Below are 21,463 nucleotides of genomic sequence, written 5' to 3'. Positions count from 1 at the left end.
AGATCTTCTAAATTTTGAATTTTACTTTAGAGAATAAAGTGTGATTTTTTACTATTTATTTCATAGGTAAAACCAAAAGAAAATATGAGAGAAAAATCATTCATAGGTGAGAAATCACACTTTACCCTCTAAAATGAAAATTCAAAATTTAGACGATCTAAATTCTTATTTATTGCTATAAAAAATTGATAATAAAAATTATCAACTAAAATTAACCAGAACAAATATATACATTCAAATAATATCTTTGCACATAATAATCATGAATGGGAACTGAGCAACCCCATGCTTCCTTCCAAGTGAGATTATTGGCATCGGTGCTTGTGCCTTGTAACTTCCAAGCTTCTTATGTTCTTAGCCACACCTTCCATCAACAATACCCTTAGGTTCTTTGCCACCACTTGAGCATGACCTTGTGCATCAGCCCCTTGTTTCATCTTCTGCATAATCATTGTTATTATACCATATATTTAAGCACAAATATTTGAATCATTAGTTGGTTTTAATTTGCTTAGAGTAGATCAGCACAAACCAGCACAAAAATGTTGGTGTCATCCTTCCACTTCCATCCAAGTTATTCTTCAAGAAGGTATCTGACAGTACTTGAATTTTTTTCAGTCAAATAGCTCTCTTTTCTTAATGGGCTTCAGTTACGTTATGGTCCAATAAAAAAGGCTTTATGGTGCCTTTTGCCATACCTGAAAGCCCAATTTGCATACCCAAAAAAAACCAAAACCCAATTTGATATCCATAAATTTCTTGACAATATTTAAAAAAAAAAACTACACAAATTCACACACTACACACTCAAAAAGATCCGACAGTTTGGCAGCGTATGTTTTCCATAATTGTCAGAAGAATATCGAATATCCATTAAAAAAAAAAGAATGTAATTTTTCTTTTCTGATTGTCATTATTAAAAGTGACCCCTTCTCGTATATACATTGCTGGTTCATGAATAACTTTTGTACTTTTTGGGTGAGATCATGTAATTGTTATGAACTTAATTTATTGGAGTTTAGTTAGTTAGTTGACCTAAAACAAACCGCACACAGCTTCCAAATGCAGCTTTCCATATCTTTGATTAATCCCTTTATTTTTGTATGAAATTATGGATCATAGGAGTTCACCTGCTTTGCAAGCAAGCAAACATACACCTCTACAAATTTATATCATTAATTGCATATCATGGTGGAGTTCATGTTTTCAGGGTTGGTAGTTCATAGGTAAAACCTCAATTGATGTTAAGATTTAGTAGTTCCTGAATACAAGGGTAGATACACATGACAACCCTAATTAAAAATAATATAAAATTCTAACTAAACTAAACATGGAGAGACAAATTTCACTTTTATTTTTAAATTATTATTTTATAAAATCTAAAATAAAATTAAAATTAAATGTAGTATTGGATATGCTATTAGGTTTGGCTTGCACCGTTGGGACTTGTCCCAGACCCAAAAATCAGAGTATGGTACTTAATTATTTCATGGATGACAAGGTTCATAGTCTTCAGCAATAAGACCCAACTAACTACTAAAATGAAAATGAAAAATGAAAGTAGTATAGGGCACGTGTTAATAGTTAATACAAGCAGTAACAAGAAGGGTTCATAGGACCACCACGTATTATGTCATATCATATCATAGTCATATATCCCACCAGATCTGGCCATAACAAGAGGGACAAATCTGGAGAGACAATGAGCAGCTTTGTCTTAATTAGCTGTATTTGATGAAAATTTACACTAATCAAATTAATTCTCAATATATACACATATTTCTTTTACAAAATGCAACAAAAAGTGATACTCCAAAACATTAGTGTATGACATAAAAGTAAAAGTAGTAGCAATGAGATATTTTACCTCAACAGAAACAGAAGAAGATTCAGATCTGATGATTTATGTGAAGCACATGATGACAGTGAGAGTGAGAGTGAGACTCACAGACAGTGCAATACAATAAACAACTTTTATTAAAAACGTTTTGTGGTGTATATTCCAAACATCATATTTTAACAATTTCAGCTTTTTCTTTTTTTCTCTAAAAGGTTTTTAATTTCCTTACACTACATGCATGCAAGACTATTTCAATTCAACAATAAAACGTTTTCTTTTCATTGACAACAAAGGAATTCCCCAAATTATCGCCATTAAGTCATTAATTAACGTTGAACTTTCAAGTTAGTTAACAAAATACAAAATCCAAAAAAATAATAAAAAGGAATTATAACATTATTATAATATACCAAAAATTCAACGCTGGCAAGGCAAGGAAGCTAGCTGGTACTGTCGGCATGAAACTCCATCTCATATCATACCAAAATCTCTCTCTCTCTCTCTCTCTCTCTCTCTCACCAATTGACTTCCACTCTCAAAGAAAGAACAGAACAGTGTGTTTCTTTCGTCCGTTGTTTTATGTGTGTGTGTGTGTTACAAATTGTTAGTTATATAGTTACTACATTATGGTCCAAACTTTAATTCCCATGTGTTTGGTTTTTGTTACCTAGCTTCTGGAACATGTATATGTATCTAAGACAAGTCAAAAACAGAAGCTCTTACATTGCAGTTCCTGCGCTAAATTATTACCTTTCCTTAAGCTACATCACTGTTGCCAATTTCCATTATTATTATTAGATCCTCCTATTATTGCTAGCGTGACAGTGACACATACACCCACACAGAGATTGAGAGAAGGAGAGAGAAGAGTGCGTTGAGTGTAGCCAAAGCACCGCCATTGCAGGAAACCACACTTCCACGTGATTCCAATGTTTCTCAGCAATGTACAACTACCGAATTACCATCATGGGTGCCTGACTTAGATATAAAAAGCTCATCTTTTTTTTTTCTTTTTGTTTATCAGAATTTTTGTAGCTGGAGAGAGGTACCAATGGGGTCTCGCATGGATCAGTACGAGATCATGGAGCAGATCGGCAGAGGAGCATTTGGAGCTGCAATTCTCGTTCATCACAAGACAGAGAAGAAAAAGTATTGATTCCTTCCCCCTTTTTATTTTTTCTCTCTTTTTTGTGTGTCTCTTGCTTATGTCTATTCAATTTAGCTGATACTGTAATGGGGTGGGTTCAAAATTTCAAATTTTAGTAGCTGGATTTTCGTTTCGTTTTTGCAGATATGTGTTGAAGAAAATAAGGCTTGCTAGGCAGACTGAAAGGTGCAGAAGAGCTGCACATCAAGAGGTACATTTTTTTGGCGGTTTTTTTGTTTTCCTTTAGAACTTGCTTGTTGTTGATTTGCCTCATGCCTGGAGGATTTGACCATTGTAGCCTGTATTGGGAATTCTAGATGGTTCTTATTGCTCGAATTCGGCACCCGTACATTGTGGAATTCAAAGAGGCTTGGGTTGAGAAGGTGAATTTTCTTGACCCTTATTGAGTTTCTCTGTTATGATCATACATACAAACACTTAATTTCTCTTAACAACTTTGTTAATAATTGCAATGTGTTGTAAACAATAAATAGTTCTATTCTGCTAAGCTCATCTTACTTGTATTGTAGGGTTGCTTTGTCTGCATTGTTACTGGATACTGTGAAGGTGGAGACATGTGAGTTAATTATCATACCTATGAACTTGCTGGTCAATAAGTTAAGAAATTGTGCATGACCAATAACTTGTAAGTTTTTTGTATCTTGTCTTCTCTTCAAATCTTTAACAGGGCTGCATTGATGAAAAAATCAAACGGGGTATACTTTCCGGAGGAGGTATTCTTGTCTCATGAATGCAGATATATTTGAATGTTCTACATCTTGGATTTTTATTTTCCCTTAAGTTATTTTGGTTGCTCACACTGAAAGTGTTTGACATTTCTCAGAAACTCTGCAAGTGGTTTGCACAATTACTCTTAGCGGTGGAATATCTGCATTCCAATTATGTATTACATCGTGACTTAAAGGTAAAATACTTGTTGGAAACAAACAGTGCAGCCTTCAATGTTTTGATCTTTCAATTTGAAAATATAGTAAGTTGAGTTTGTTGACTCTGATGACAGTGTTCAAACATTTTTCTTACCAAGGATCAGGATGTTCGCCTAGGTGAGTTCTTCTATCTATATTTGATTATACTGGACTTGGATTACTACGTTTTCATTCTGATTTTGTTTATAAGTTTCTGAAACTTAACAGGGGATTTTGGGCTTGCCAAGACACTAAAAGCAGATGATTTGGCATCTTCGGTATGTTTGAAATTGAGAGCTTGTTTTCTTCTGTCTCATTTAAATCCTAGCTTTTGTTTAGCGGATGTAAGTATTCTAGTTAGCCTTCCACTGCATTGATAAATCCAACAAGCTAATATATTTATGTAAGGATGGAATCCATGTTTTAATGGTCTCCAACCACTAGATGTTATGATATGACATTTGCCCATGTTTTTAATTAGTATGTGATCAGTATTGCATTTATTTATTGAATCCTTAATAATAATCAAATGAAGAATTAATTCATTGCTGCAAATATTTGTATGCAGGTGGTAGGAACTCCCAACTACATGTGTCCTGAACTGCTTGCAGATATTCCTTACGGATTCAAATCTGATATTTGGTCATTAGGTATATGCTTGATGAATGTTGTTGCTTGTATAGTGGATTTTGCTGGAGCTAAAGTGTCCTTTATTTTCCGGTTCAGGGTGTTGTATATATGAAATGGCTGCTCATCGCCCTGCATTTAAAGCTTTTGTAAGATCTTCTCTGATTCTTGAATTTAGAATAATATATATGTATACTCATATTTGAATTCATTTAATGCATTATCCTCAAGTTAGGTATGAACAAAATATCTCATTTCTGCACCAAAAGTTAGCAAATTTTCTTTCAGTTAAGTGCAGTAAGAAAAATCAGTTATCGGTTTGCATTAATGATCTAGAAGGAAAAAAGCTGTAAAAATTAGTAGTAATTGACCAAGTGGACTGCATTGATACCAGATTTTGCAGGAACCATATTTATGACCAATATTTTTGGTTGTTATCAATATTCTGATATCTGTGGTGGATTTTTACGGTTACTCTTGTTTGCAACCAGCCTTTCCCAGTGTTTGTTAATAGTCCTTTGGAACTTCATGAACTAACATCTGTTCTTACAATTTCTAGACTTTTTCTTTGAGGGGGGAAAAATAAGTTCAGTGATGCTGGTATTTCAGTTGGTTATGCTTCACATTGTTCTCTACTCATTCATATGGACATTTATGTATGTTGAGGTATCTTATCATGGCTTTTTTACTCCCCTTTGATAAACATGGTAAATCTTATTTCAGGATATGGCAGGATTGATAAGTAAGGTGAACCGTACCGCAATCGGCCCATTGCCTTCCTGTTATTCCCCATCTTTGTATGTTTCTATTCCCATTTGTTATGCTTAATATCCCTTCAAATTAGTTAACAGAAAGTTAGTGATTGCATGGTACACTTGTGTAGAAGCATTTTTATACACTATACACTTCATCTGTTTCATCCTCAATCTTTTTGGTTGTCAAGAATTCCATGTATTTTGAATAGATAGATTTCTTCTGTAAATATGAATTTGATGTCTCTGAATGATAAAAATACACATATAATCATTTATCTTGTGCTTTGTCCTGCTATCCATTTTTGAGAACCAGAAGATAATTTCTTATAAGACAGAAGGCTTGGATAGAAGGCTTGCATTTCAATTTAGCTTATATGCCCCATTTTCAGTCTCAATTCTTTCTATACCCTCTGCATCTGTATGTTAGCTCGAAAATATTAAATTTTACTCATATATGCAGGAAAATGCTAATAAAGTGCATGCTGCGAAAAAATCCCGAGCATCGTTTATCAGTAAGCCTCTACCGAGACTAACTTTATTTCCAACACTAATGAGATTCATTATTGTTGTTAACTCAAAGTAAATTCATTTTATATGTACCACAGGCATCTGAGATCTTAAAACACCCCTATCTGCAACCTTATGTTGATCAATATCGTCCGTCTTTTTGTCCGCCTACAACCTGTTCTCCTCAAAAGTCTATTGGAGTTTTCCATGATCCTCGAAGAAATAGGCCTGAAAGCCAAAACAATAATAGCTCAAGCAGTGACAAAGATTGTTTGATATCAAATGAGAGAAACATGGAAATGGCAGAGCCAAATTTTGGTAGAGAAACCACAATTCAGGCATTAGTTGTTGATGATGGCTCTGAGTATCCCCTGCCCAGTGAAGAAGGAAATGGTTCCAGCAATGCTAAAACAGTAAAGGTGGTGAAGCCATCTCATAATGAAAACCATCCAAATATTGCATCTAAGGAACAAAACCTTTTCAAGAATACAATGATTGCTTTAAAAGACAGAAGAGTTAGAGAATCAAGTTCTCCAATGAGAGGCAATCACATAAAGGCTGGCAATGTATCCATCCAAAAAATAAATACAGAGATACCTTCCAAATTGCCGAAACCTAGTTTTGGTTTGAGGCCTAATTTAGAGGCACCAACTATTGCACCTGCAAAAGCAACCTTTGATTCTGCAAAGGGATCACATAGTTTAAAGTATCAGGTACATAACATTAGGAACTTTCCAACTCTACAATTATGAGCTTTTATGGATTTCCTCATAACATTTACATTTACTTCTGGTACATTAAAATATGCTTGCAGTTACCGATGACAGAATCATTGCCGAAAACCAGACCTCGAGATATTGTGACTCTGCCATCCGGCCGAACCAAACAAACAGTTGGAAATGGAGTTCCTGCCAAGCCAAGGCAAATGACTCCTACAAGATCACTCAGACCACCTTCATCTCCAGTTCGTATGAGGCAGGCCAGGCTTGATTTTCCAAACATAGTGAATGATATAAGAAACTCGAATCCAGTGGTTCATGAGCCTAAGATAAGCCATCATAGGTTGACTAACAGTCATATACCACGTGTTTCGAGAGATATTAGGAAAGAGCCTCGGAAGTATTCTGAACATTGCTCAAAAGGAATGCAAACAGACAGCAGCAATTCAGTCTCATCTTCGGTGTCTATTCAAGGATTTGAACTTTGTGATGATGCAACTACTTTTATGGACTTGAGTGAACTCACACTTGCTGATCATGAGAGTATAAACCACATTGAGAATGTGGAATCACATCTAAATAGCAACTTGCCTCTTACGCATTCCGAGACATCTGAAGATGTGTCTTGGGAATCTGCAAGGCTTCCACGGAGCTTCCATAATAGCAATACAAGCAATGAGAATCTAAGTTCCACTTTATCTCAGGATCACTCAGTTCAAGATCATAAGGGAATTTTCGCTTCTGATGATGGTTGTCCCATAAATCGGACAACCATATCTGCTGCCTCAGGTTGTGGTAGAAAATCTCTACAGCCCTCTGCTTCAGCTGCAAAAGAATCAAAAGAGCTTCAAGACATTTCTGTGGAAACTACTTCAGCTAAGTCTCTGAAGCATCCAATTCCCATTTCTGAAGAGAAGTCTTCTTGTGAAGAAAGCACACCGGATAATAGGCCTGATAAAGATAGCCAACCAAAACTTATGATCACCCCAAGTGGTGATGAAGAATCCAAGGTAACCAAAAGATTGTCATCAGTGGCTGAAACAGATCCTCTGATAGTCTCCACTAAAATTCCAAGCCAGGACATTTTGCAAGAAGAGAAAGGAGCAGTTTTACAGAACACATCAGCTGAAATTTCATCTGCTGATCAACTTCCTCCAGCTTATGGTGATGTCATCCATGTTATACGGCATAGTAGTTATCGTGTCGGGAGTGAGCAGCCGGTGAAGGAATCTGTAGAAGTGGGAGTTCAAAATGTTGATGTTGGCAAGTTCATCAGCATTGTAAAGGATGATGCAGAGATGAGAAATGTAAGCACTCCTTTGGCCCTTAATTCTTCAGATTCTTCTGATCATTTAGAATCTCCAAGTTGCCCTGGCACGTTGAGTTTGGAATCAAGTACTCTTGACCAACCTACCATTAAGGATCAAGATTTGAAAAGCCCTGATTCTACAGTATCAAAATCTGATTCCACTAAATATGAGACTATTACAGTCAAAGATGAAACACAGGCAAAGGAAATTTTGGATGTGAAATCTTCAAGACAGAGAGCTGAGGCACTTGAAGGGCTCTTAGAACTTTCTGCAGACTTGCTGGAGCAGAACAAATTGGAGGAACTTTCAGTTGTTTTGAAGCCATTTGGAAAAGATAAGGTATCCCCAAGGGAGACAGCCATTTGGTTAGCCAAGAGTCTAAAAGGATTAATGATTGAGGATAGTGTGGGAAGAGCTTCATGATCTTTCTTTTCTTATCCTTGCTGAGTTTTCTTGTATTTGATATTTGAAGTTGTTTTTTGTCTGTTGATGTTTTTGGAGCACACATTAAATGTGTTTCAAAAGCATTAACGAATTTCCCCTTTTCAAGTGTTACTATGATGTTGTAAATATTGTGACCATACAAATCAATAACACAAAATGCAGTGAATTGTATGGAATATGATGCGGCCAGTCAAATTAAAGCTGCTAATAATAAATGTTCACCTACATTTTATTCCTTGTCCATCAACTATAGTGATAGTTTGATTATATAGCAAAACAAATAAATCAATAAATAGAGTTGCACATGGCAATGAGACAATGGCACAAAAGCCATAATGTCAAAGCAACTAGAAATCAATGCTTTTTGATCAAACACATAACGCCATAGAACATCTAGAAAGATGACAAATAAAAAGACAAAAAAAGATCATAGATGTGGTTCTCTTTTGTCCTTCAATAGATCTATGCCTACATTGGTAATTATAACATACCCCTTTTAACGTAAGACATTTGAAAATGTTGGAACTTGGTAGGCCCTCTCCTCCCTTTGTCAACATTGAGTTGCCTTGATCATTTCTTTCTAAGAAGCTTCATGGAACCTTCCTAGGTAACCATACACCAACTTCTACACATACATAACTATAAATAAAGCATGTAGCTAGAAGCATTTAGCATGTTACTACAGACTACTCCTTATTCTTTGTTTCCCCATATACCCTTCTCATAACAAAGCATCACCACCTTCCACCTTCCCCTTCCCTTTTGGCTACTAGTAGATGGAGGCAGGGACTACTCTTCATATCAGCATGACTGCAGCACCACCAAGATCCTCAGCATCATGGTTCCTCTGTGTTCGAAAGGCGATGTGGTTAGCCCTTGTGCTCTTACTCATCATAATACTAGTCATGGCCATTGCCTGGTCTGTCTTGAAACCACAGCCACCCGGTTTTCGAGTTAGCTCAGTTTCTGTGTCCAACTTCAGTGTCACTGATTCACATCTCAAAGGAAAGTATGAGATTGATGTAAACATCACAAACCCAAACAAGAGGGTTGATGTGAATGTTGACCACTTCATATTCTTCGTGTGCTATGACTCCATGGTGGTTTCGGCTCCAGAACCGGTGCTTCAGCAGACACTACTAATCTATGTAGAGAAGATGAGGGAGAAGGACATGAAGGTTGAGTTGAGGTTGAAGGACACACCTCCAGCTCCAAGTCCAAGAAGCAACAAGAACATGGTTAAGGATTGGAAGAAAAGGGTGGTGAACTTCAATGTGAAAATGAAGGGTAGAGTTAGATACGAGCATGTGATATGGGGAACAGAGGAGAAGTTTTTGGATATTTATTGTGGAGACCTTGATGTTGAGTTTTTTACCATGAAGGACACAGGGAAGCTCCTAGGTGTTGGGAAGGATTGTAATGTTACTACGTTAGAACAAAACTAACAAGATTATGAATACAAGACAAATGCAAGAGAAAAATATTAGTCACTTAACACTTCGAATGATTAAATATGTGAGGTGTATGTTGTATAAGTTTGATGCATGAGACTGAGACAGAAACACCCATGCCATCATGATAACCTTATCATTAATTGGGAACTTATACATACATTTATTTGTCTCTTTATTCCTCTGGGAAAGTAGAATTATAAGTATAAGTAGTGTAAGCTTATACAATTATACATAGATTTATATGTATAATTGGGAATTTATACATATATTTTATCTTGTTCTACTTCTTTACAATTGAATGAAACTTTTAGCTTTACGGATATGACATTATTTTTAGGTATAAATTCAAGTGCAGTTAACTTTACGTCGTTAAATGATTTAATAGGTTTGACTAAATTGTTATCGAATAACTCTTATCTATTAACTTCACATAAAATTAACTGCACTTGAGATCCATCTTATTTTTAACTAAATTTATAACATTCTAATGTGGCAACCTTTTTTAGCCCCGAGTGCCGTGCATACCCAAATTACATAGACTATTGTTTTTAAGGATATAAGATTAAAATTATTGTAAAAATTTATAATTTGGCACACCTTTTTTGTTTCAATGACATGGGGAAGTTGCCAAGTAACTAAAATTCGATAGTTTTTTCGTTTTCGGAGAATCTTAAACTATAGGTTGTTGCTTGAAGCCAATATTTAATTTATTTATTTATTTATTACATATGCCTCCACCTAGTATGATTGGCAACCACTCCTGTTTAATATAAATATTATAACTTATAAAAGAAAAAAAAAAGTTATATGTATTTTTTATATTTTTTATTTTTAATATTAAAAATAATTGATAAAAAACAAGAGATAAAAGAAAAAAAATTGTCTTTTATAAAAAAAATACAAAAAAGATGTATACAAAAAGCGATAATTTTATTTATATATGTACGATGTTGTACGCCGGTTTCGATTATGTTAATCAACTATCACCTATAACATACTGTATTAAATAGCGATAATAATTAATAATACATGGATGAAAGTATGAAACTATAAACGTTTACGTAACAAATACGCGTTAATCAGCTAATGAAACCAAAGTCACAATTTTTCTTGCTATACAAAATAATTCTTACTAGATTTTGACACGCGCGATGTATGAAGAATTTGTATTATGATTTTTACATAACGTTTTTTAATTAGATTTTATTAAAAATATTATTTATATGAAAAATTTACGTATTATTTTTTAAATAAAGTAGTATATATTTATATGAAGAATTTAATCGAATAATTGCAATAAATAATATACTAATAAATTTTTTATTTAATTATTGTCAAAGGTTATAATGTATTAAGTAATAAATTTTAAAAATTTGCTCAATATAATTTTTTACTTATTTTTTAACATATAAATTTCACATGATCAAATTATAAGTATTTTTTGTTTTAAGAAAGAAGAATAAAACACAATAAAACCACAAAATCTCAATTTCTTTAGAATAGTTATACTGTGAATATATATGGATGTTTAAAAATTAAAAATATGTATTTAGATATATATATTTATATTATTCTTTGTTATTTATAATCGTTAAAGTGACCGTTGTAATTATTGTTGTAATATCTGATTATATAATTAATTTTTTTTATTATTACAACGGTATAATGTGTTGTTAATAAAAAAATTGAAGAGTATATTCTAACGATTTAAATTTTTTTTATAAATCTTATAACTTATTTATGTCATTTATAACCAAATAAATTATTTTATCATATACTACCAAAAATAATTTTAATTATAATTAATGAATATTTTTTTAGCAATAAATAACTAATAAGTAATGTAATATTATGCCATTTTATTATATTGATTTATATTGAATTTTATTTGTTGTAACGGGATTTTTATTGTATTTAAAGAATAATATTTAAATCTATTAGAACTACCTATGAAAAAAGAAGAGTAAAAAGACTAACAATGAATATATAGAGCTACTAACATGACATCATACTAGAAATTTGAAAAATTAAAAATGAATTTAGAGGCCATATTTAATTCTCTTTTAATATATTAAAAAAAAGATATTATAAAAATATATAAATATCACTCCTATAAAATTACATATCACTTTTATAAAATTACATATCAGTCTTATTTATAAAAATATTTAACAACTTAAAAATTATATAAATATCCATTCACATACTCTGGAAAATAAACATATGATATACAATGTTATTCATAAAACACATTTATATCACTTAAAAGTTATTCACACTAATATATAATTGAATCTTAAAAAACTAAAAATAAATCTAGAACTACTTAAACCTGACGTAATATTATGCTAAAAATTTAAAAAACTAAAAATAAATATAAAAATTACTTTTAACTTTCTTTTAATATATTACTAATATATAGATACACTAAATTGTAATATAATTATGTCATAGTGATAATAATAATTATGTCATAGTGATTAAAATTAAAATCACGTTCTATTTTATATTTTAATAATATTTTTTAAATAATATTTTTAAAAAAATAATTTTTAATAATAAAAAATATTATTTTAATTTTAATAATATATTTTAAAATATTATAATCACCAAAACATAATTATATTAGAATCATCTTTCATATATTTAAATATGTCATAGAGTTGTAATTTATGACCATCACTTGTATTTCCTATGATGAACCAACCACGCTGTAGGCTTTCAATGAAAAAAATGTAAAAAATTTATATGCAATTATCTATATATAAATTTGATAATTAAAAATTGTTAGATAATTTAATATATTTAATTAAATTATTATTTAATAATTATTAACTATTAATTTCATATAAAGACAATTATACGTAAATTTTTATAAAAAAAATAACTTTAAATTATCACGTAAAAATGATAATTTTGGTTAATAGGTTATAATTTTAAAAATTTTTTAAATGTATATAGAATACTGGTGTTTTAATAATCTTCATAATCAATAATTAAATTATTGAAATATCAATATATTTATTACACTTAAATTTTTTTATAATTTTAACTTAATTGTACTACTTTTAAATATTTGATATCAAATTAATTTAATTAATAGGATTTGTATCGGGATGTAATACCCTTTTTTCCCTAATGTTTGAATGGATGGACTACCTTTTTTGAATATAAAAAAAATGTGGGGTAAAATTTTTTTAAGAAAGATTGTCCTTTATAGAAGAAAGTTGTGAGTTCATGTAATAATTTTAATCCTAGATTGTTATTGTTTATTCAAGCAATACTAATAAAAGAGAGTCCGTGAAGAAATATATGTCATTTGTAAATAAAAGAGCAACATGTCAAACAAAAGATAATTGACGGTCTGACTATGAAGATAGGTGATGGTAGATCAACCAGATTTTGGAAAGATACATGGCTATAGGTGGAGAAGCTGAAAAACTCCTTTTCGAGGCTCTACTTGATTTCAAATAATAAAGAATCTGTGATTGGGAAATGTGGGTTTTACGATGGGATAGAGTGGGTATGGAACTTCCAATGAAGGAGGAGCTCCGCCAATAGGAGACTGACAGTTTGAACCAACTGTTTGATATCTTACAAGCTGTGAGATTAATAGAAGGCACACAAGATAGAGTGGTGTGAAAATTTGATAAAACAAGAGTTTATATTACTAACTTATTTGTGCAGGTTTTGCATATACAGACTTTGACGGATGATATTCTTAGTTATAAGTTCACAAATGGAATCTCGAAAGGATTAGTACCCCCTCGAGTAGAATTGTTTGACTTGAAAAGAAGATTTTTGAATATTATTCCTGAAATTGTTTCACCTAGAGAGTGATTACATACAGAATATAAAAATTATTTACAACCTAATTAAGGAAAGAAAATAACAGGTAATAAAAGCTATTCAAAACAAATCTGCACCAAATCTGTCCTAATATAAATAAATATGTACTTATTATAGAATAATTACAGCACTCCCCCTCAAGCTGGTGAATGTATATCTATCATTCCCAGCTTGCAAGTAAGGTCTTTTAAGTGCTCTGTGGAAAGTCCTTTAGTGAACATATCTGCCAATTGGAGTCTTGAAGGGATGTACTTGGTAGTTATAAGACCATTGTCCAATTTCTCCTTAATGAAATGTCGGTCTATTTCTATATGCTTCATTCGGTCATGTTGAACTAGATTGTGTGCAATACTAATGACAGACTTATTATCACAAATCAGTTCCATAGGGGCTTCATACTTTACTTTGAGGTCATCGAGTATGATTTTCATCCATAATAATTCGCAAATCCCTTAGGCCATGGCTCTAAATTCTGCCTCTGCACTTTATCTTGCAACTACATTTTACTTCTTGCTCCTCCATGTCACCAAGTTTCTACCCAAGAAGATGCAATATCCTGAGGTGGATCTCCTATCAATAATTGATCCTGCGTAGTCAGCATCAGTATATATTTTCATGGATAAAATTCCTTCCTTTTTGAATAGCAATCCTTTCCTTGGAGAGGCTTTCAAATACTGAATAATCCTGTTTACAGCCTGCAAATATCTCTCTCTTAGATCATGCATGAATTGACAAACCACACTAACTGCATAGGCTATGTCAGGCCTAATGTGTGATAAGTAGATGAGTTTCTCCACAAGCCTTTGATACTGTGTCTTCTCCACCTTTGGACTTTTTTCATTATTTCCAATTCTATGATTTTGCTCTATGGGTACTCCAGTGATCTTACAATCCAACTTACCAATTTCTTTGAGGAGATCTAGGATATATTTTCTTTGGAAAATAAAGATGCCTTGTCTAGAGTAAGCAACCTCTATCCCAAGAAAGTACTTTAGCTTGCCAAGATCCTTCATCTCAAACTGAGTGGCTAACTTTTCTTTCAAAGTCTGTTTTTCTAACTCATCATCACCTGCAATAATCATATCATCTACATAGATCAAGAGTAGAGTGAGTTTGCCTTCCTGTGAATGTTTGATAAACAGAGTATGATCACCTTAGCTTTGTCGATACCCTAAAGATATCATAGCTTGAGTAAATCTTCTAAACCAGGCACGAGGTGACTGTTTAAGACCATACAATGTCTTTTTTAGTCTGCACACCTTATTTCCTTCACTAGTGATACCATATCCTGGTGGAATCTCCATGTACACTTCTTCTTCTAGACTTTCATGCAAGAAGGCATTTTTAACATCAAATTGATGCATCTCCCAACCAAAGTGTGCTGCTAAGGAGAGGATAATTCTGACGGTATTCATTTTTGCCACCAGAGAAATGTCTCTGCATAATCAATCCCATAGGTTTGGGTATGTCCTTTTGCAACCAACCTTGCTTTATATTTGTCCAGTGTGCCATTAGATTGATATTTAACTGTGTATATCCACCTACAACCCACTGCTTTCTTGTCCATTGGTCTCTCTACAATCTCCCAAGTCTCGTTCCTTTCTAATGCACCCATTTCTTCATTCATAGCTCGAACCCAGTTCTCATCTTTTAAGGCTTCTTGTACTGATGTAGGGATTCTGACAGAATCAATAGTTGAAAGAAAATTCTGGTGTTATACAGAAATATTTTTAGTGGACACAAATTTGGAAATAGGATATTTGGCACGGGATCTTTTTTCTTTTCTCATGGCAATAGGTAAATCATCTAGGTTAGTTACACAAGTGGTATTCAAGGTGTCAAGAGTCTCAAGGGTATGAGGTCTTACCTCCATTCAGACGAATGAAATTGCTATTTGACCAGGATGGGTTCTTGCTACCTTCGCTGGTATTGTTTTTCAAAAAACATGTCCTCATTATTCTCCTCATTATTCTTTTCTAGTAGCGATTCTGATTCAGGGTCTTTGTTATCCTCCGAAAAAGTGGAATTCTGCAATAACAGGTGACGAATTAAGGGTCTCAGCTTCTGGAATACTCTCCCCTTGAAGCTGAGAACTAGAAAAGAAGGACTCGGACTCATGAAATGGGACATCCTTGGAGATATAGAATCTATGACTTTGAGGATGATAGCATTTATATCCCTTTTTGTTTGAAGCATAATCTATAAAGACACATTTGATTGTCTGAGGATCCAACTTACCCCAATGAGAACTATGAATATGAACAAAAATAAGATAGCCAAAGATACGACTTTGAAGACTATTTATAATAGGGATAGAGGGGTAAATTCTGGTCAGAAATTGAACAAGGATAACACCATCTAGGACCCAAGATGGTAATCTATTAATCAAATAAGTGGCCGTTAGGACAGCTTCCCCCCAGTAAGACTTAGGAACAGACGTTTGGAAGAGTAATGCTCGAGTAACCTCAAGAAGATGATGATTTTTCCTTTTTGCCACCCCATTCTGTTGAGGGGTGTCTACACAGGTCAATTCATGAATAACTCCATTATCCTTAAGGAACTTGAAAAAATTTTAGTTCACATATTCTCTGCCATTATCAGAACGTAATCTCTTAATCGGGCTTTCAAATTGTGTTCGAACTATTTGGTAAAAAATTTTAAACAAGTGAAAAACTTTAGATTTATCTTTCATGAGAAAGATCCAAGTAACTCGAGTACAATCATCAATAAAAGAAACAAACCACTTTGCACTAGAAATATTACTAATAGCTGAAAGTCCCCACACATCAAAATGAACAAGATCAAAAGGTTTAGAACTTTTATTATTATTGGGAGAAAAAGTAGTCCAATGGTGTTTAGCTAATTGATAAACATCACATTGAAAAGACTCAACATGCACTTTTGTAAATAGAAAAGGAAATAAAGACTTTAGGGTACTAAATGGAGGATGACCAAGACGTTTATACTGAAGCCATGTCTGAGAGTTTTCCCATGACGGTATGTTTGTCTGATGATTTGAATTAAGTGCCTTTTGTGTGGTACTCTTTTCATGCAGTAAGGAGTATAACCCGTCCTACTCTTTAGCAATTCTAATCGTCCTCCCCGTAGTAAGATCCTGAAATACACAATGAGTATGAAAAAAAGTTGCAGCACAATTTAAGTCTTTGGTAACCTAATGAATAGACAAGAGGTTAGTAGATAATTTTGGAACACGAAGCACATTTTTTAAATGGATAGAAGGTTGAAGGTGGATGTTACCATATCCAGTAATAAAAATATAGGAACTGTTAGCAACAGTGATTTGTTTGTGACCAGATGAATTAGTGTAAGATAAAAAAAGAAACGGAATGAGGTTTCATATGATCTGTAGCACCAGAGTCTACAATTCAGGTACTCTCAATGCTAGGAGCATTAAAGGATAAGAAGCTAGAACTCTTACCATTCATGGTTAAAGCACAAGGTCTAGATGTCTTACTAAGTGAGTCCATAAGACCACGTAAACGGTTTAATTCTTCTTTGCTAAGGGATGGTGCCTCCTTTGTAGCTTGTGAGATAGTTGGGTCTTCCACACTTTCGGAATCAGACAATGTGTGGTTAGCACGTATTTGTATGGCATATTTGAATCCTCTAATACGTTTGAGGACCTTCTCCTTTCCATGAAGTCTAAAACATGTGTCCTTAGTATGACCCGTTTTTCTACAATAACTGCACTAGCGATCATCACGGTGAGTCTTTGAGGGAGGCTTTCCATATGAAAGGGATGGACCTTTTAAAGGACCTTTGCTCATGGCTAGAGCTGAACCATCAACAGATACTCCTTCCAACATGACTGACCTCCGAATTTCTTCCCCTCATACAATATGAAAAACTGCTGAGAGAGAATGAATATTTTCTTTACCCAAAATTTAAACTCGAATTGGATCAAATCCAGAGTGCAAGCCAGACAGAAATTTAAATATACGTATCCTTTCAATAAATTGTGTCAATGTAATAGAATCAGGTGTGCACTGCATAGTCAAATTTTGATACTGATCTAACTCGATCCACAAACGATTCAGCGTCCCAAAGTAGTCAGTTACGGAGAGGCTCCCTTGCTTGGTATTGAAGATCTTGTTTTCTATTTCATAACATGTTGTAGTATCCTTCTTCATTGAGTATGCCTGACTTAGATTATTCCAAATCTCCTTAGCAGTGGGGAAGAACATATAATTACGGCTGATTTCTGGTGTCATAGAATGTCATAACCAGGTCATGAAAAGAGCATCCTCATCATCCTAGGCTTCATATTTGGGGTCTGTCATGGTTGGAGGATTTTCTTCTAGATGATTTAATTTCTTTCGCCCTTGAGAGCAGTGCGAACTAGTTGAGACCATTGGAGGTAGTTGCCCCATCAAAATGATACGACCCTTGTAACACCGGTAAATCATTGGGGCTGATGAGAGGTATAGTCTTATCATTCGTCATTGGTAAGAATCGGCAACAAACGGAAGACAAAAGAAGAAAAAAAAAGAAAAAACTGATGATCGTGTCTGGGCAAGCAGCGTCGCAATCAAAGAGATCGCGCCGATGGGAACGAAATCTCCTAGGCTTTGTAGATCGACAAATCCCGCTTCTGATGGTGGTGGTACTGTTCAGAAACTCGCCGGGAAAAAAATTTTGGTGGCGGTGTGCGACAGCAGCAGGACACCGAAACAGGTATAGTTGCAGTAATGAAGGCCGCCTGAAAAAATGCTTGAAAAATGCGGAAACAGAACCCTCAAAATCGGGATACCAACTTGAAAAGAAGATTTTTGAATATTATTCCTGAAATTGTTTCACCTAGAGAGTGATTACATACAAAATATAAAGATTATTTACAACCTAACGAAGGAAAGAAAATAACAGGTAATAAAATCTATTCAAAACAAATTTGCACCAAATATGTCCTAATATAAACAAATCTTTACTAATTATAGAATAATTACAATAATTTACTTGGTTTGTGCTTGTAGGCTGAGTTAATACAAAAGATCGTTTGAGTAAATTGGACATTATTGAACGAAAGACAATATCTGTGTTATGTGTAACAAAGAAATTGAAACTGTGCAACACTTGTTTGTAATGTGTGAGTATGCTTGGTAGGTGTGGTGCGCATGGATTACTTATGTGGGTCGTGTTTGGAGTATTTCAGGCTCTATAAAAGAACACTTTAAGAGTTGGAGGTCGATGCCATTGAAAAAAGATGTGCGAAAAATATAGTTAGTGAGCTCACTTATATGAAATAGAAAAATAATTATAGGAAAATAATTATAGTGAATTGTATTGCTAAATTGTTTGGTTGTTCTAAAAAAATAGTGCAAAATCAACTTATGTTGTTGATAATTATGTCGAAAATGACTTATGAGTTATTTAGTGTTTTGCCCTACCTTTGTATGTTCCAGTAAATGTGTCGAACTTGTTCTCCTTTCAAAAAAAATGTGGTGACAATTCCATGTTCATATATAATAGTTGAACTTTTATTATTTTAACCCATCTACATTAACTTTTTCTGGAAAAAAAATCAAAGAAAAACTTGTGTAGATTAGATTATATTAGCTGTCACCATGCTTAATCTGATGCCACTTAATAGGAAATCAAATTACATTGTAACAGCCGGCGATGCAATTCTATTTTAGTATTTTGATTCTCAAGCATTTCCTCGAAAGCCAAGAGGCCAAGTGTGTTTGTATCTCTGTGGTCAAGTGTGTTTCTATGAACATGCCAATTTCTAGTTAATTGTAAACATCACTTATTATTCAATGTTGGGGGAAAATAGAATAAAATCATTCCTAAGTCATCAATTAAATAAAACTACAAACATATGTAAAAACGAGTATCTTTCAATGTCATTCATAAGTCATCAATTTGAATCACTTTGATTATCGGACAATAATCAATTCTTTAATTTGTTTTTTTCGTTAGACATAGTTTTACACGTTGGCCTACAATGATTTCATCTGAAACACCACGACCTTGTTTATGGTCAACACACACTCCCAAGTCCCAACTCCCATGCCATACGCAAATGTAGATTCTTTCTTTTTGCCATAATCTGTGTCTTTTGCGTGAGAAAGGCCCGGAGGACGTGTCACATGGGTTGATTGCACATTTAATGTACGATTGGGCTTTCATAAATCCGGGCCCAAACTCTTCAAAGATTTACAGAATTATTTTATTGTGATTTATTCTAAACCCTGGATTAGGTTTTTCCATTTTTAAACGGGCATTAATATTTATGCGTCTGAATATGAATAATAGGAATACATAAAAAAAAAAAAGATCCAACTTGAATGCAAGCGACGATTTTTGGATGCCTTTTGCCAAATGGATCAAGCACTAACCAATATCGATGTGAAAAGGAAATGCACTTATTTTATTGTGGTTTTCCCCTAAAGAATATGCAACTGTTAACTTTATCTGTGCACCACCGTCCAGTCCACCCCGTTCCCAATCAAATAACAGCTTTATCCTAAGCCAAAAGTTTAAGCCAAGTATAAATATAATTACTACTATTTACTGAAAAGATCAAGAACCATCTTGTAAAATATAGGTCGAGTGTTGTTTGTTTTATTCCTTCTTACTGAAGGAATCCTTAGAACCTTGCCGTTACACCCAACAAGTAACAAGCGCGTTCCGTTGTTGACGTGAGATATGAAATTCAATTAAAATTAAAATTTTGAAATTAAACCCCCAAATCCAAACACATTCTCTTTCCTTACGCACTAATTCACTATTCACTCACTTAACTTCACCTCAGCTCAAATCAATGCAAGAACCTTCTAGAACCGCCACCGGTTACCCGGCCCCACCCTTCAACCACCCTAACGGTGGCCAACCGCCACCGCCATCCACCACCGCCTACCCCTACGCCGCACCTCCTCCCTACCAGCCCCATCCTCAGTACTACAATCCCCAACCCTACCAACAGCGCTACTCCCCTTCCCGCTCCTTCTTCCGCGCCTTCATCGCCACCATGATCTGCCTCGCCGTCGTCTTCGGTGTCGTCCTCATTATCACCTGGCTCGTCCTCCGCCCTTCCCTCCCTCACTTCACCATCACCACCTTCTCCGTCCAGAACTTCTCCACAACCGCACAAACCGTCTCCGCCACGTGGCACCTCACCTTCCTCCTCCGCAACAATAACCACAAGATGTCCGTTACCTATAACGTGCTTCGCCCTTCCCTCTTCTACCACTCTAACTACCTTGCCGACTCGCAGCTACCGCCGTTCAAGCAGGACACCAGGTCCGAGAACACGCTCAACGCAACCTTGGTTGCCGTCGACGCCTACCTCGAGCCACGCGCCGTGACCGATTTGAACGCCGAGAAGTCGAGTGGCTCCGTTACGTTCGACGTCCAGCTGCTGGCTTCCGCATCCTTCCGATCCGGTTCGTGGCGGTTCAGGCCGCGCGTGCTCAAGGTTCTCTGCCGGAAGGTTCCCGTGGGCTTAACGTCGAAATCCTCCTCCGGTCAGCTTGTCGGCGGATCCAGGGAGTGCCAGGTGTGGACTTGACTGAACAGTTTTTTTGAAACCCTAGGTTTGAGGAAAGGAGGAAAAATCTAAATTCAAATTGATATAATGGTTTAATTTTGTGCCTTAGTGATTTGTGTTTTCAAGTGCTTTTTTTCTTAGGATTTGAATTGGATATTGTTGGTTAGTTTATTAATAGTATGGTTGTATATAATTCGCGTAATTTTTTGGCATTTTGGTTCCTTTTCAAGTGCATTGAGATTTGGAAATATGCGTGATAAAAGAATATGTTTATTAGAGATGAGAGACAGAGAGGGAAGCAAGTGATGTATTCTCAGATGGTATGCTCTGGTTCATTGAGGGAGTCAATGGTCTATTACGCTGACTGTAGCAACT

General features: G+C 34.4%; 3 protein-coding genes across 4 annotated transcripts; all 3 read left to right on the top strand.

Annotated features, from left to right (window-relative positions):
• Positions 1–2,302: 2,302 nt before the first annotated feature.
• LOC107462045 (serine/threonine-protein kinase Nek5) lies at positions 2,303–8,502 on the top strand. 2 transcript variants are annotated; one of them, XM_021129273.2, is made up of 15 exons: positions 2,303–2,784; positions 2,865–2,989; positions 3,132–3,198; positions 3,305–3,370; positions 3,518–3,564; positions 3,676–3,721; positions 3,832–3,912; positions 4,009–4,051; positions 4,142–4,191; positions 4,482–4,563; positions 4,640–4,689; positions 5,264–5,337; positions 5,756–5,807; positions 5,901–6,515; positions 6,617–8,502. In XM_021129273.2, exons 1-15 carry the CDS (start codon positions 2,770–2,772, stop codon positions 8,252–8,254), a joined length of 3,051 nt encoding a protein of 1,016 aa, XP_020984932.1. In that variant the 5' UTR covers positions 2,303–2,769; the 3' UTR covers positions 8,255–8,502. The 2 variants fall into 2 exon arrangements, with proteins under 2 accessions (XP_020984932.1, XP_020984933.1); XM_021129274.2 differs by lacking the exon at positions 2,303–2,784 and having other exon boundaries at positions 2,924–2,989; positions 3,286–3,370.
• Positions 8,503–9,051: 549 nt separating this feature from the next.
• LOC107461978 (NDR1/HIN1-like protein 1) lies at positions 9,052–9,720 on the top strand. The gene has a single exon (XM_016080530.1). It carries the CDS (start codon positions 9,052–9,054, stop codon positions 9,718–9,720), a length of 669 nt encoding a protein of 222 aa, XP_015936016.1.
• An 8,424-nt stretch (positions 9,721–18,144) lies between these two features.
• LOC127741242 (uncharacterized protein At1g08160-like) lies at positions 18,145–21,109 on the top strand. Its single transcript, XM_052253324.1, has 2 exons — positions 18,145–18,273; positions 20,354–21,109. The coding sequence occupies exons 1-2, from the start codon at positions 18,145–18,147 to the stop codon at positions 21,107–21,109; spliced, it is 885 nt and encodes a 294-aa protein (XP_052109284.1).
• The last annotated feature ends 354 nt before the right edge of the window (positions 21,110–21,463 follow it).

This window comes from Arachis duranensis, chromosome 8 (assembly GCF_000817695.3).
Source record: "Arachis duranensis cultivar V14167 chromosome 8, aradu.V14167.gnm2.J7QH, whole genome shotgun sequence".
In the NCBI taxonomy this organism is placed as follows: Eukaryota; Viridiplantae; Streptophyta; class Magnoliopsida; order Fabales; family Fabaceae; genus Arachis; species Arachis duranensis.
This window is presented reverse-complemented; position numbering and strand designations above follow the sequence as displayed.

Excerpts from the sequence above, each read along its gene's own strand:
- LOC107462045 (XM_021129273.2), top strand. Across the intron at positions 5,338-5,755 it reads TCCTGTTATTCCCCATCTTT|GAAAATGCTAATAAAGTGCA; the intron begins GTATGTTTCTAT and ends TCATATATGCAG. Across the intron at positions 5,808-5,900 it reads ATCCCGAGCATCGTTTATCA|GCATCTGAGATCTTAAAACA; the intron begins GTAAGCCTCTAC and ends TATGTACCACAG.
- LOC107461978 (XM_016080530.1), top strand. The coding sequence starts at position 9,052 with ATGGAGGCAGGGACTACTCTTCATATCAGCATGACTGCAGCACCACCA.
- LOC127741242 (XM_052253324.1), top strand. The coding sequence starts at position 18,145 with ATGGGAACGAAATCTCCTAGGCTTTGTAGATCGACAAATCCCGCTTCT. Across the intron at positions 18,274-20,353 it reads GCAGCAGGACACCGAAACAG|CTCAAATCAATGCAAGAACC; the intron begins GTATAGTTGCAG and ends ACTTCACCTCAG.